The sequence below is a fragment of the Gavialis gangeticus genome, unplaced genomic scaffold, assembly GCF_001723915.1.
Source record: "Gavialis gangeticus isolate Ggan-Ray unplaced genomic scaffold, GavGan_comp1, whole genome shotgun sequence".
NCBI lineage: Eukaryota > Metazoa > Chordata > Crocodylia > Gavialidae > Gavialis > Gavialis gangeticus.
Genome location: NW_017729024.1, coordinates 57,402,267 through 57,417,438, shown reverse-complemented (window position 1 = coordinate 57,417,438; position 15,172 = coordinate 57,402,267). Strand labels below are relative to the sequence as shown.

Genomic DNA, 15,172 nt, shown 5'->3' with positions numbered 1-15,172 from the left:
CTGGAACAGTCCTCCTTCAACTCATCAGGGTTTAATTCTATTGAAAACTTACTTGTTTCTTGCTTAGCTTCTTAAAGTTTTCTTCCACAGTTATCTCTAAGATTGATTAACAATGCAGTGGACTAACACACTCATGGCATTTTTTTTACAGTATGTCTGTATACTTTTTTGGAATTTTGTACATAACACACTGTGCCAGAAAAGCAGTGTTAAATTGTCCAAGTATGTCATACAGAATTTTATTTTCAATGGATGGTGTATTTTGAGGCTTTCAACGCGTCTTTTCCAAGATGATTCACTGTAGTGACCAGTCTGTTAATTAAAAGAACTGATTTTAAGCTGTCCCCAGAAGCAATGTACCCAGTAGGGCTGTGCAAAGGTTCGGGTGCTGATTTGATTCAGAGGAAATATGGCCTGATTCGGCGGCCAAATCTCTGAATCCAAATCGAATCAGAAGACCAATAAAAATGTATGAATTGATTCAAAGCTCTCCAAATCGATTCAAAAAAGATTCAGAGAGCTTAGGAGATTTGGGCAGTCCCTACTTGCCACCACAGGGAGCTGGACCCAGACTCTGTGGCAGTAAGTAGAGGGCAGGGGTGAGGTCTGGTGGAGGGAGGAGGAACCATGGAGGACCCCCGTCAGGCCCCATCCCCTGCCTGCTCCCCTCTGAGCACCCCCCCTCCAATGGTTGCTGCACCTGCCCCAGCTCCCGGCTCTTAAAAAAAAGAAAAAAAGCCTTGTACTCACTGGGGCCTGTCTGATTTGGAGATTCGGCCAATTCGGCGAGAGCTGAATCTCCTAATCAGATTCGGCCAAATCGATTTGGGACAGTGATTTGAATCACTGAATCTAATCACTGTCCCCTGAATCCATGAATGACCCATGCCCCTGGTGGCTGCGGGGGCATGGCAGTGGCAGGAGCATGGTGGTGGCAGTGGAAGCTTGGTGGTGGTGAGTGGCGAGTTCCTGCAGATGCTGCTGGTGCTGTCAGCAGCGGGACGCTGACCGTGGGGCAGAGACCACCCGCAGATGCCGCCAGCAACATTTGCGGCGGCCAGTGGTGATGACTGACTACCTGCAGATGCCGCCGGTAGGGGTTTTTATGGGGGGGGGGTGCACCACCATGCTCAGGGGGTGCACATGCTCCTGCTTAAATCAGCTGAATCCAAGTCCAAAGTGGAAAGTAGATGCTTTGCACAGGCCTAGTACTCAGCATATAAGCACTCTGGTTTCAGTAGGGATGCTTTTGCACTGTCATAAATAAATTAATCAAAGGAGATTCTACTAAGGATAAAGGTTTCATAAAACGGTTATGCCACTGGTTAGACTGTGGTATTTGGATTTAGCTTAGCAACCGGGTGAGGGAGAGGGACAGCAACAACATGTTTTAAACTGTAAATTCAGTTCTTATCTTACATCAGGTTGATGTTATTACATGTGTACTCTACCAAGCTCTGCATAATCTCATGTCTACCCTGAGATGGGACACATGGGGCCAAATATCAAAATCCTTATTCAGGCAACTCTAAATGAATACAATCAGTATTTCTGCTGCCTCTGTATTTCAGGGTTTAACATGTGGTGTTTGCTCGCTTGAGCCATTTATAGATGTTACGTTTTTCTAGGCTGAATCCAGACTGCAGTCATCACTGTATATACACGGAGGTCTGTAATCTGAATTAAAGTTAGTGCAGAATAGGGCAGTCTGAATAGGCCATTTAAACTGTATTAATTAACATGTATACACTGCATTGCTTTTAGGAAAAATAGTCCTTAGGAACTCAGATAATCAGATAAGCATTGCAAATATCACACTTCCTCAGCCTGACAAATTTGCACCTGAAAGCTTGCAAAAAGAATTTTTTCAACTATTTGAGTTGGTCTAATACAAGATATTGGATTTACCCAAAGAACCTTGACTGCCTAATCCCAGCAAATGGAACTCATTTGGGTTTTTGTAACACAACAGGGTCTATCAGGCACAAAATAACACCTTTACAAAGTCAAGTGTGCCAACACCACCTCACCCTAAGTATCAAGTCAATTACCCCATCTGGAACAGCACTTCAGATAACTGTAACAATGTAGCAGCACTTAAGCAGGCTTATTATCACCTCCTAATTAGTTCCAACCTCTGTTATTGGTCTGTTAAGTATATAGACTGCCTATAGCCAGTGCCCCCAGCTGTGATGGTCAATGATTGCCTATCAACCCTTAATTTGAATTGAACTTTGATTCAAACTGTGTGATGCAATTAGTTAATGTGGTTTAGAAAATACTGAGCAAGTCAACAAACAGCCTTGATGTCTATGCTGGCAAACTGTTACTGTCAACAGCAGGAGAAGCTGCACTGGTGTTCAGAACTCTTGAACTGCTAGTGCAGATGACATTAAATTGTTTCCAGCCTGTCCTGGTTTGACTTTCCAGGCACAGGTTGTGTCTACATGTGCATATTAATGTGATGCAATAAACTTTGGTACTTATTGCACATTTGCACATGTGCAGGGATCCCAAGATGTTGAGTCAGGTCACAGCAGTTCCAGCTATGAGGGGAGAGTATGTCAGTTTGGGACTTCCCCTGGCTCAGTGTGCTGTGGAGGTGCTGGCTGGGGCATGAAGGTGCTTCAGTGCAGGGCTAGCCAACAGGTAGTCCCCGCACTGAAGTACCCTCATGCTCCAGCCAGCTGGGGCAGTGTCTACACATGCACTGCTGAGTTTTTACTTCTACTGTTTACAAATACTATCCTGCTGTGGAGTAAACTAGTCTACTGAGCTCATGTATATGCTCCCACAGCTTTCTGGTGTTTCTGCCTATACTTAAACCACTTTCAACACTGGTGTTACTGCACCTTTTGCTGGAAACAGGAACAGACTGAACTAGTGTAGACAGGAGTTACAATGAATATTCCATTTCCATTCCTTTTCAGATTAATCATGTGTGGTAAAGGGATTTAACTGCTCAAAAATAAAAAGCAATGCTTACCTTTTCATGGGACAATGTCTGCCTTCAGGTACACTTATGAAAGTTACAATTAGGCCACAGAAAAAACAAAGTGTTGCTCTGAATATATGTTTATGTAACAAAAATTAATTTGGCCTCAGCTCTTCTACAGGCTGAATACAAGCTACTAAAACGATTTACTAATGAAATGAAATGGATTAAGTAAAAAATAAATAGCATGTGTCTTTGTTTCATTAGAAAAAATGTTTTTCTAACCCTGAGCGATTTCTGTATTTACTAATTTTAAACTTTGCAATACGGCATGTAAAGAAAGTCCCCGCACTGAAGCACCCTCATGCTTGGGACTAACAGTATATGTAATTTGAAATCAACAATTAATTTCATTGGTCTCTTGGCTCTACACAGGAATTTAGCAGGAAAAGGCATTTTTTATCATTTAATTAAATGCTGTATTTTGCATTTGATGACTTGAGGCAAAACAACTTAAGCAACACTGCCTCAGCTCACTTTTGGGAAAGCTTTCAGTTTTCACTGTGAGATAACCGCTCCTTTTCTTTGACAATTCATTGATTTCTGGGTCATCACAATATTTTGTCCTCTACCCACTCCATTTGCAAACAATATGGATGTGGAATAAGCTATATTATAAAAAATATGCAATTTATTATCTTTACATTACACTAGCATTGCCTTTTTCTTACAAAGAAGCACTGTTTACCACCACTGAAACTATAGGTCAAAGTCACTTTTACAGAACAGCAGCAGTAGAGGCAACACAAATGATTCTGCTTCCTAGTAAGAAAATCAGCTTAATAAAAAATCTTCAAAAAATTATAAAAGGAATGAAGTCTTCTCCAAATAAGAGGCACTCCAAATAAGCACTGTTATAGGTACGCAAAATATCATGTGATCTACTATTTGCAATGGGTTGTGGGAAAAATTTTCAAAAGCACAGAAATGACTTTGGGGTGTATGTCGTATTCTGAAGAGACATGGATGCTTCAAAATCTAATTCTTGCTGAAAATCACTGGGCTACAGGCTTCCAAGTGCTTGTGTCACTTTTCAAAATGGGACTTAGGTTCCTATCCATTTTTTTTTTACATTTTCCTCATTATCTCATCAAAAAAACAAAGTCTTTTTAATCTTCTATATTTCACTATGATTCTGTCTAGTTCAGAACCATAATTAAATTACACGTGAAACATATGAGGCTTATGCTGCTGTAGATACAGCTATACAGATTTCAGCTATAGCATGTTGTAGATTTCATTCTTTTAAGAATGAATCAAAAAACAAGCCATAGGAAGTTACTCAAAATTCACATATATATATCTATGACAGCAAAATCTGACCCAGTATTTATTATTAGATGATCTATTTTGTGGAGAGCACTTTTAAGTACATAGCTCTAGAGTTCAACAATGAGAGACAAATTCACAGGGAATATTTTATAGATGACCTGAGGCGTCACTTGCAAAATTCCATGGTTATTGTGCATCTGAGTCATGTTTTTTGGTTAGGGATAAAACCGATTTAGAATGATGTGGCTCATGCTTTAAAAATGTTGTTTTTGCTCTCAACAGATGGACCATATGGAAAAAATGTGAACTTGTTACTGAGGCAGAAATATGAAAAGCAAGTATCCCATTTTAAGTTTTCTGTTTCCACAGATATATTTTGCTAAAAGATTTATTATCATGGTAGAAGAAAGGCAATGTGTACTTGACAGATATTTTAGTTAACAGTGGAATTAAAATTAGATAAATGTATTTTTAAATAAGCAAGAAAAGAATGCTATTTTTTTCCCTTCAAGTATTCTGTATCTTAAAGGACATTCCATATTCTCCAGTCACTTTACTGCAAACGTATTTCTCTTGTTTTGTTACAGTATAGGTGGTTCCTGTGCCGGTAACTATCAGAAAATACAGCAGAAATACTACTAATTAAAAGAGTCTTCAAAATAAGGCTTCGTTTACATCACCTTAGTATAAAAAACTCAATCTGGCCCTCTGATTTTCTCTCTCAATTTTCTATCCCAGATATTTTTGGCAATGCCCAGAAGGTTGCCCAAAATAGAAATCTGGATACTTGCATCCATTTTTTTACTCAACCTCCAGATTTAGTGACTATTTTCCATTTATGTTGAAGAATTAGCTTTATGTCAGAGAGTCTGGGACATTCATTTGCTAGGAAGAGATGGGATCCACCTGACAAAGAGAGGGAAGAGTGTCTTTGCAGACAGACTCACTAACCGAGTGAGAAGGGCTCTAAACTAGGTTCACTGGGGGATGGAGACCAAAGCCCTGAGGTAAGTGGGGAAGCAGGAAGAGCAAGCAGGAGGGGGCAACAGAGGATGTGCTCTCATACTTCCTGAGAAATCAGGGCAATCAACTAGTCACTAGAAACAAGCAGGAAGAATTGAAAGTCCTCAATGTGATTGGAATAACAGAGACTTGGTGGGAACTCGTATGACTGGAGCATGGTCATGGATGGGTACAAACTGTTCAGGAAGGACAGGCAAGGGAGAAGAGGAGGAAGAGTTGCATTGTATGTAAAAGAGCTGTATGATTGCTCAGATCTCCAGTATGAAGCTGGAGATAGGCCTGTCGCAAGTCTCTGGGTTATGGTCATAGAGGAGAGCAACAAGGGTGATGTTGTGCAACAGACCACCAGACCAGGAGGAAGTGGTGGATGAGGCTTTTTTCAATCAGCTGGTGGAAGTTTCCGGATCACAGGCCCCAGTTCTTATGGGGGACTTCAATCACCCCGACACCTGCTGGGAGGGCAATACAGCAGTGCGCAGGCAATCCAGGAAGTTATTGGAGAATGCTGGGGACAAGTTTCTGGTGCAAGTGCTGGAGCGGCCAACTAGGGGCCATGCTCTTTTTGACCTGTTGCTCACAAATAGGGAAGAATTGGTGGGGAATGTACTAGTAGGTGGCAACCTGGGCAGCGGGGACCATGAGATGATTGAATTCAGGATCCTGAGGAAAGGAAGGAAGGAGAGCAGCAAAGTAATGACTCTGAACTTCAGAAAAGCAGACTGACTTACTCAGGGAACTCCTGGGCAGGATCTCCTGGGAAGCTAGTCTGAGAGGGAGGAGTGCAGGCTGTACTTTAAAGAAGCCTTACTGAGAGTGCAGGAACAAACCATCCTGATGTGCAGGAAGACTAGCAAGTATGGCAGAAGACCATCTTGGATTAGCAGGGAGTTCTTCAGTAAACTAAATCACAAAAACGAAGCTTAGAAGTGGAAACTTGGACAGACAGCTAGGGAGGAGTATAAGAATATTGCTTGGGCATGCAGGGATGAAGACAGGAAGGCCAGAGGGCAACTGGACTTTCAGCTAGCAAGGGATGTGAAGGGTAACAAGAAGGGTTTCAATAAGTACATCAGAAGTAAGAGGAAGATCATGGAAAGTGAGGGTCCCCTACTTAATGGGGGAGGCATCCTAGTGACAGAGGATGCAGAAAAGGCTGAAGTACTCAGTGCCTTTTTTATCTTGGTCTTCACAACCAAGATCAGCTCCCAGACTACTATACCAGGCAGCACAGTTTGGGGAGGAGGTGAGCAGCCCTCAGTGGTGAAAGAACAGGTTAGGGACTATTTAGAAAAGCTGGAGATATGCAAGTCCATGAGGCCAGATGGGATGCACGCAAGGGTACTGAGGGAGTTGGCTGATGTGACTGCAGAACCACTGGCCATCAACTCTGAAAACTCACAGTGATCGGGAGATGTCCCAGATGATTGGAAAAGGGCTAACATACTGCTCATTTTAAGAAAGGAAAAAAAGTAGTATCCAGGGAACTACAGACTAGTCAGCCTCACCTTAGTCCCTGGAAAAATCATGGAGCAGATCCTCAAGGAATCCATTTCTAAGCACTTGGAGGAAAGGAAGGTGATTAGGAACAGACAGCATGGATTTACCAGGGACAAGTCATGCCTGACCAATGTGATTGCCTTCTATGATGAGCGGATTGGCTCTGGATGTGGGGAGATCTGTGCATGTGGTATACCTTGATTTTAGCAAGGCTTTTGATATGGTCTCCCACAACATCCTCGCAGGCAAGCTAAGGAAGTATGGGCTGGATGAATGGAGTATAAGGTAGATAGAAAACTGGCTGGAGCATCAGGCTCAGATGTCAACGGCAGCCAGTATCAAATGGAGTGCCTCAGGGGTTGGTCCTGGGGCTGGTTTTGTTCAATGTCTTCATCAACAACTTGGAACGAGGCACAGAGTGCACCCTTAGCAAGTCTGCAGATGACACCAAGCTGGAACGTGTAATAGATATGCAGAAGGGTAGGGCTAGGATTCAGAGTGACCTAGACAAATTGGATGATTATTCCCCTTTATTCAGCAGTAGTGAAGCTACATCTGGAGTAGTGTGTTCAGTTTTGGGCCTCCCACTACAGAAAGGATGTGGACAAATTGGAGAGAGTCCAGAGGAGGGCAATGAAAATAGTGTGGGGGCTCAGGCACGTGATTTATGAGAAGAGGCTGAGGGAGCTGAGCTTATTTAGTTTGGAGAGGAGAAGACTGAGAAGGGATTCAATAGCAGCCTTCAGTTACCTGAAGGTGGGTTCAAAACAGGATGGAGCTAGACTGTTTTTAGTGGTGTTAGAACAAGGAACAATGGTCTCAAGTTGCAGCAAGGCAAGTTTAGGTTAAATATTAGGAAGAATTTTCTCACTAAGAGGGTAGTGAAGCACTGGAACAGGTTACCCAGAAAGGTTGTGGACTCTCCATCCTTGAAGGTTTTTAAGACCCAGCTAGACAAAACCTTGACTGGGATGATCTAGTTGGGGATGATCCTGCTTTGAGCACGGGGTTGGACTAGATGATTTCCTGAGGTTTCTTCCAACCCTATTTTTCTATGGTTCTATCATTCTTCATAAAAAATAATATTGTATTTACTTGAACAGAGGATGAGGTTTTTTTCCCTGACCACCCTGAGCAAAAAAAAGTCATCTTACATTTGCATACAAGGAAACCTCATTAAATACACAGTCTATCATTAAACTGCTGCCAAAAGTAGCAAGCGGTCAGCAATGGGAACCAACTATGAAGTTGATTAATCAGTTCCAAATTCTATTGGCCAAGCAGAATTCAGTTGCTCACGACCATGTGGTGCTATCACTGGCAAGTATTCTCCCTCCCAGATTCTTCAGCCTAGGGCTTTAGATACTCCCAAATCCATGGCATGAATCCATGCAAGCCCCAAGCCTAGAGGTCTTGGAGTTCAGATGCCCCTGAGCCTTGCTTGCTCTCAGCCACAGGAACAAGCTAGACAGAAATCTGCTATCTACATAAAATGGGCATGTAGCTGAAATCCTCCCATCGGGAGGCTCTAGTACACTTTGTCCACAGTGCATCAGACAGGTCTCCACCCTTTACTATACAATGCCATTCAAGGTGATCTTGGCCCTGGGAACAGAGCAGCACAGTCTGGAAAATGTATTACCCTCAAGATGCAGAGAAGCCAAAAACCCAAGATGATGATGGGAACCTACCGTAAGAATAGGTTAATGTAGCCCATCTGAATAAGGCACATGGTAGGACCCATTGTGTTCAGTCCTCCTCAGTGCTAACTCTTTTCAAGGTTATGGTGAGTCACTACATTAAATACGTTTGTACATTCTCTTCATTCCCATACCTGAGCTTTCGTTCCCATTTCCAATTATTCCTGTTTCTTCACAAGCCATAAATATCTAGCAAACATTAACAAATGAGGCCCTAAACAGTTCACACAGAATTCCTCTGTCTCCCCCTGTTTGCCTGTTGCATCTGATTAGTGTGGCCCCATCCTCCATGAGATGGAGCCAGACCAAATTGCCCTGCATGTCATCTGCACATAGTTTTGGAGGATCCCAGAACTTGTGACAATAATGCTCGGTTCCAGTCATGAGTGATGGGACTAATTAGCACATGGAGCTGCGCGGTCATCATCGCTTGAAATGCTGTTGACTCTGCTGGGGCCTAGCCCAATGAACTTTCAGCTAATATAACGGCTTTAAAATGCAAGTCCTCTTGGGGGCTAAGATCAAATGTAGTCACAGCACTGGTCTGGTACCCAAGCCCAAATGGATTTAAGTGGCATTGTATAGTGGAGGGCAAACCTCTGTCCAAATGCACTGCAGACAGGACACCCTATGAGAGTCTTGTAATTAGCTTCCCACTGCCCAGCTTCCAGTGGGAGGATCTTGGCTACATGCCTACTTCATGGACTACTCCTTAGCTTGCTCCTGTGGCCTTTGGATGAGAGCAAACAAGACTTGGGGGCATCTGAATCCCAAGCCTCTGGGCTTGGGCCTGCATGGATAGATTCGGAAGTATTTGTCCATGCTTGCCAATGGATTTGGAAGTATCTGAAGCCCCAGGCTGAAAAGTTTCAGGTGGAAGATACTTGCCAGTTGCAGCACCACATATTGTGTTTGAATGACAGAGTTTTGCTCAGTCAAAAGGATTTGGAACTGATCTGGTTAATATGACCTGGAACACAAAAAATTCCCCCCCTCAAATCTAAGTAGGTACAAAAGTGCTGTTTAAAAGCATGTTTATGGAATGCTTGTTACAACTTGCAGCCATTTAAAAAAAGGTAAAATGCATCAATTCTGGATGAACTTTATTTCAGGGTCAGTGTTCTCAAATTTGCTTTTCACTTCCATGTGTTCATGAAGAGCAGGGTCTGACAGTAAGGGACTACAGGGGAGGAAGTTGGTGGGGAAAGAGGGCAAAGGGACCATTTGACCCCCCAGATTTATTTTACTTGCTGTAGCACTGGGTGGAGGAGAAATTCAAGGCAAACCTCAAATAATTAGATTTCATACCCGGAAAATTACAACAAATTATAATGTATTAATTATTCAGGGATTTCTTATATTCAGAGTTGTCTTATATTCAAGTAACTTTGGTAAAATTAAAAACCAATGAAGTATAAATACTGTCATAAGCTTGGAAACATTAAAAATTGTCCTGAGGCCCAGCAAGGAAGGAGTGGCACTGAAAATCAACAGTGCAATACCTATTAACCTTAAATGCTCAGGTGCACAGCCTCTGGTTGCTGGAACAGGTTTTGAATGAATGGCAGCTGGGAATTAGGTAAAGGAATGGAAACGTTGCTGGTGTATGCTTAGGGATGTAGTATTAAACCGTCTCATCTTGTACTGCAGATGATTATAATGATTATGTAACTTCAGTAAAAAATTGTTGCCCCCCTCCAAAATCAGCACTCTATTTACACACTTTAATAGCACTAACAATTATTATAGACAGGTATAAAATGAAATGATCATGATTCTACCAGCAGGGGAATTTATGGGAAAAAAAACTGGCTAACTGCAGGTAAGATCCATGCATAAAAATGCATAATTGAGGTGAAGAAAAACATGGCATTTTTATGTTTAAATGGAATGCAGCCATTATTTTCCAGAAGCAATTTCTTTCTCCTATTTTCCATGTGAAAGCAATGTATCCACCACAGCCCTTCTGTCTATTATGTTGCAAAAAGAAGCCCTATTACAATTGCTTGGTTTTGATGTTCAGTCTTTATAAGACTTGAAATCTATGTGATTCTACCAGATTGCATATCTTATTGACTGGCCCCTGTTGCCTGTTTGGCAAATGCCAATATTACAAAAATATTCCCTGAAGGTTCAGTTCTGAGAGGTGCTAGTACTCTTATCTCCTAGTGAAGTGAGCAGGAATTCAGAACACATAGCGGTTTGGGTTCTGGTCTTTTATTAGCAAAATATTAGTTCCAAATGTACAAGGTATAAAACTTGCTAAGACAACAGGAAAAACCTGTATCATAGAAACTGTCTCTAATAATGAATCTTATCCAGAAGAATGGGCTACTGCAGCAGCATGTTCCAGTTTAGATATGTGACAATAAAACTGACCATGAAGAATGGAAGGTGTGTAAGCACATGCTTGAAGATAAGCATTTGTTTATGTACTTGCCTGAATGAAATGTGGGCATCAACTGACAAGTTAACACGACAATCCACATGACTCATTACAGACTTATACATTTACCACAGTAACTCCTCCTCCTGTTATTCTGACCTTATTAGGGTGCCTTTAAAAAGCCATCTAACCTTGAAACAAAATTTCTTATAGTGACACTTCATTTTCCAAATAATGTTTCCATTGATATTTAACAATCTGTTCTTTTTAATACAACATATAAGCACAATCAATTGTTTGCATCTTTTATTCACTATACAGAGGGACTATCTGAAATATTTGTTAATTGCCAATGTATCTTTTCACGGTTCAGAAAAAGAAGCAAAAAATTCTTACCTGCACAGGTATCTTGGGGGATTGGGAAGGTCTTTGACCATGTAACATTCTCCCCCATTTACACAGAAGGCTTTCTGTTTTATGTCACATTTTGTGAGATGACTTGTCCCCGTAGTAGATGTAGAAGTGGCTGGAAGAGAGAAGAGAAAGAATAAGAGTTAGATTTTCCCCCCGAAGAGTCTTTATATTTTAGTACTCATTTATGCACAAATGGGAGGACTTGGAGGTCTGGGCTTGAGGAGAAGTGGTGAGTTTTTTTTAATTATCTGCCTTCCAGAATGACCACTGAGTCCTGGAAAGCAGTTTGAAAGCATAATTAGGTTAATAATTTTTTTTAATGATCCATACACAATTGAGAAGAATAAAAAATTCCACACATAACAACCCACCAGTAACTCTAAGTTCTCCTAGAGCTAGAGGACATATTATTTATAAGGACTGGGTAATTTAAGAGATATTATTTTAATTGCATGAAATAACTCAAGTGATGGGACATTTGGGGTGGTGGCTGTTGTGTACTCTATCTTTGTATAAGACCTACCATAAGGCAGGCCTGGACTGACTGCTCCCACAGTGTTTCTTCCATCAGTTAAACCAGTTAAATATTATTAAATTTCATTTTCTGAACCTTAATTTAAGCCTATCATAATTTTCCTAAGCAGGTTTCTAATTTTGTCTTAGACAAAATTACCTGTGCAGTATTTCCTACATTTCATTCCACCCAGTTTGGGGATTACATAGGGAGTTTTGCAACTCCTGGAGCAGTATGATTAATTTATTCAGGGAAACCAAAGAATTTTTAAAGGGGATCACTGTACTTCATGATAAATTATAGCCTTTTTGAGTAGCCTATAGCACCACAGTTAGAAAAAAAATGTAGTCTGGGTGAATGAAACTAGGGATGGGCCTATACTACAATTATTGCAGTGTGGTGTAACTTCAAACTAGCTGGAGTGGGTACTGGTAGTAATGGAGCATAGAACTCAGTATGGGCTGCAAAACCCACCTGAAAAGCTACATAAATACTCAAGCGAACAGTCCATGCTGCTGTATGTATATATTACACCCCCCACACTTATATTTACACACACATGCATGCACACACACACACAAAATAAAACTGTTCTTCTGATATGCTGTGTGACCTTGGACAAGTCAATTCATCCTCTAAAACAGGGATGACACTTTTTTTTTCCTGTATAAAGAAATCTACAAATGAGAAGTGGCTATAGAACAGGTACGCATTTTATCGAAGTGCTGAGCACATGTTAACAGCATGATTGCTTAGAGATAAATTCTGTCTCAGAGCTATTTTATATTATATATATTTTACATGCACACAAATATTCCACAGACGTTAGTTACAGCTGTGCATATTCGTCTAGGAGCACTATTCATTCCAGTGTCAGAAGCATTCTTGGTGAAGTTCCTTTTCAATAACAGGCACGTGCTGATATAACCTTCATCATTCTAACAGGAAGGTACCCTCAACGACCGTCTGAAAATCAGGAAGAGGAAATGCTTAATTCCTGCTCATTTGGATTCTTCAGTCAGAGGATGATAATCAGTCCATACTAAAACTATGTTGGATGGAACATCAGAGTCATATTAGGGTACAGAAAGTGACAGCTCTCAATTTGGGTGCAGTGATTTTTAACATTTTATTTGGGCCAAGGGAATATTTATATGTAGCAAGAGGCAGATTACCTACCAATTGCAGTGCATATGCGCTTGAAAGAAAACAGGTTTTTCTACAGGCCAGATCCACAGAAATAGAACTTGACCATTTTGTTTTCTCTTTTCTGAGAGACTGTATTAGTACCATTTGATTTTCAGTCATTTTCCACTGTCAGTTCATCTAACATGCATTGCTGTAACAGAGGAGAGCCTGGCTACTTAAGATACCACTACCCACTTCGTGCAATGCAATCACAGTTGCCATTTTCCAACATGCTCAAGTCCACAACTCCCTTGTTTAAATGAGACAGGATTGATGGGGGCAGGGTATTCAGTTCACTTCCACCCTTGGTCCAACACGGCCGTATTTATCATCTGATATCATTCCTCCAGTATCTACTTCCTTGCTCTTTCAACACTGCCAGCCTCAGACACCCATTTGACACCTTCCCCAGAGCTCCAGCAAGCACTTGTGTGCTTTCTTCCCTGATACTTTGTATTCATGGAACCTCCTCTCTTAACTAGTCCAGGAAGCCACTGCCCTGTTCCCTTCCGAGTTCTTCATACCCACAGCTCGCTGTGCATAGAGCTGACCCATTTATACAAGAAGATACATTCCTTTTATTGTTTTCCATGCCCTGCTTTCTTCTGAATGCTAGTTATACTCACTTGCTGCATTGTGCTGTACTGGGGCCCAGTTCTGATTACGGCCTCTTAGCGCTAATGGAATACAAGTAATTAACTATTAGATGCCTGGTGACAATACTTTCTTTTCCTCTGGCCCCATAGGACATGAGTTAATTCCAAGTACATCTGAGTAAGCGGAGGTAAGGGCTAAACTAGGAAAAATGTCCTGTTTCAAAAGTACTGGCTAACGTTTTGGCTAATGTGAGTTAAACTGGACTATTTAACCTAGCAAGGACAAGGCAGGTGGTCAGCCTTGTAGGGGAGTGTGATATATGCCTGGTTTTACTGAGTCACACATTCCGGGGCAGGTCCTATTCCACCAATTAGGCAGGTAACTGGATTTAGATGACCATGTGTGATTCTGTTCCACTCTGCTCAAGTCCCTGGAAACAGCTAACAGGAAAAGATGGGTGGGTCCTTCTCCTCACTGTTTCTTTTTGACTCAGTCTTAAGGGTCAAATGATGCGTTACATAAGTAGATGCATTAATGAATTTTCAGGAACTTGATAAGATTGAAATAGAATCACACTTAGGTGTTTAAGTTCACTTGGACACCCAATAGGTGGAACTGAATCTTGTCTTTGTGATGTGTAAATTTAACAGAGGAAGAGTCTTACTAGGTGATGCTGACATATAAAGAAGCCTTGGAGGTATAACTTAAGGTAAGCTTAGTTCTCTCCTCTGAATAAAGCCCTACCTATAGATCATGACTACCTAATGACTGCCTTTCTGTTCTTTAAAATATTTCTTCCTGAAAATAAGACTATTGTTTTGAAGATGGTTCTGAAAGCTAATGCATTTATTTAGGGGTAAAAACTATCTTGTCCACCTGAGCCCCTGCCAACAGAGGCAACTGCTCCCATGAAGGCTAATGGAATGCTCTTGTCTAAACTGAAGAATAAAGATAGTTGTAGACAGCGAGTCTATAGCTTTCTATAACTGCATTGGTCATCTGGTGGAGCACTTTTTTCGTAAGCAGCAGCTAGATCAAAACTGATCATTGTGGAATTTCAAAGTAGCAATTAATTCCCAGCTGACGTAAACTGAGCTCTGGGTGGCAGCAGTTGATCTGAACCAACTGCTACGGAGAGAAAGAAAGGGTAGTTCTCAAAAAAAAATCCCATGATATAAGGGCTTTACAAACATTTGCCAGGAGCTCTCAACTCTCCCCCCCTCCCCCTTCCTGAATTTGGCATTATATGTTCAAAACTGTCCTATAAATCTTAAATATTTTTTATGCATTACTGATAGACTAGTCCTGCAGTCCCAATGTGCCTTGTGTTTATAACTGCAGTGAAAAGAAAAGATTAAGAAAAAAAGGCTCCTAAATGAGTGAGTTTTGCTTTTCTTTGCAGAAGATGCATGAGTGGGTAAACCGTATTTGGTCTACATACTGTTTGCCCTTTTTACAAATTAAATTTAAGAAACACTATAACTGTGGTGTTAAATTTCACTTCAACCCATGCAGCAGAAGAAATGATGTGTTCAAGAGCAGGTGGTCATCAGTGCAGATTTCACTCAATCTGTAACTAGCCCAGA

At 41.2% G+C, this 15,172-nt stretch overlaps 1 protein-coding gene across 6 annotated transcripts in view; it reads right to left on the bottom strand.

Annotated features, from left to right (window-relative positions):
- NRG1 (neuregulin 1) overlaps window positions 1–15,172 on the bottom strand; it is a 356,475-nt gene that overhangs the window by 53,658 nt on the left and 287,645 nt on the right. For all 6 annotated transcript variants that reach the window (XM_019517122.1, XM_019517123.1, XM_019517117.1 and 3 more), the window contains one exon: window positions 11,270–11,399. In XM_019517122.1, the coding sequence (XP_019372667.1) occupies window positions 11,270–11,399 (130 nt within the window). The remainder of the gene's footprint in view (window positions 1–11,269; window positions 11,400–15,172) is intronic.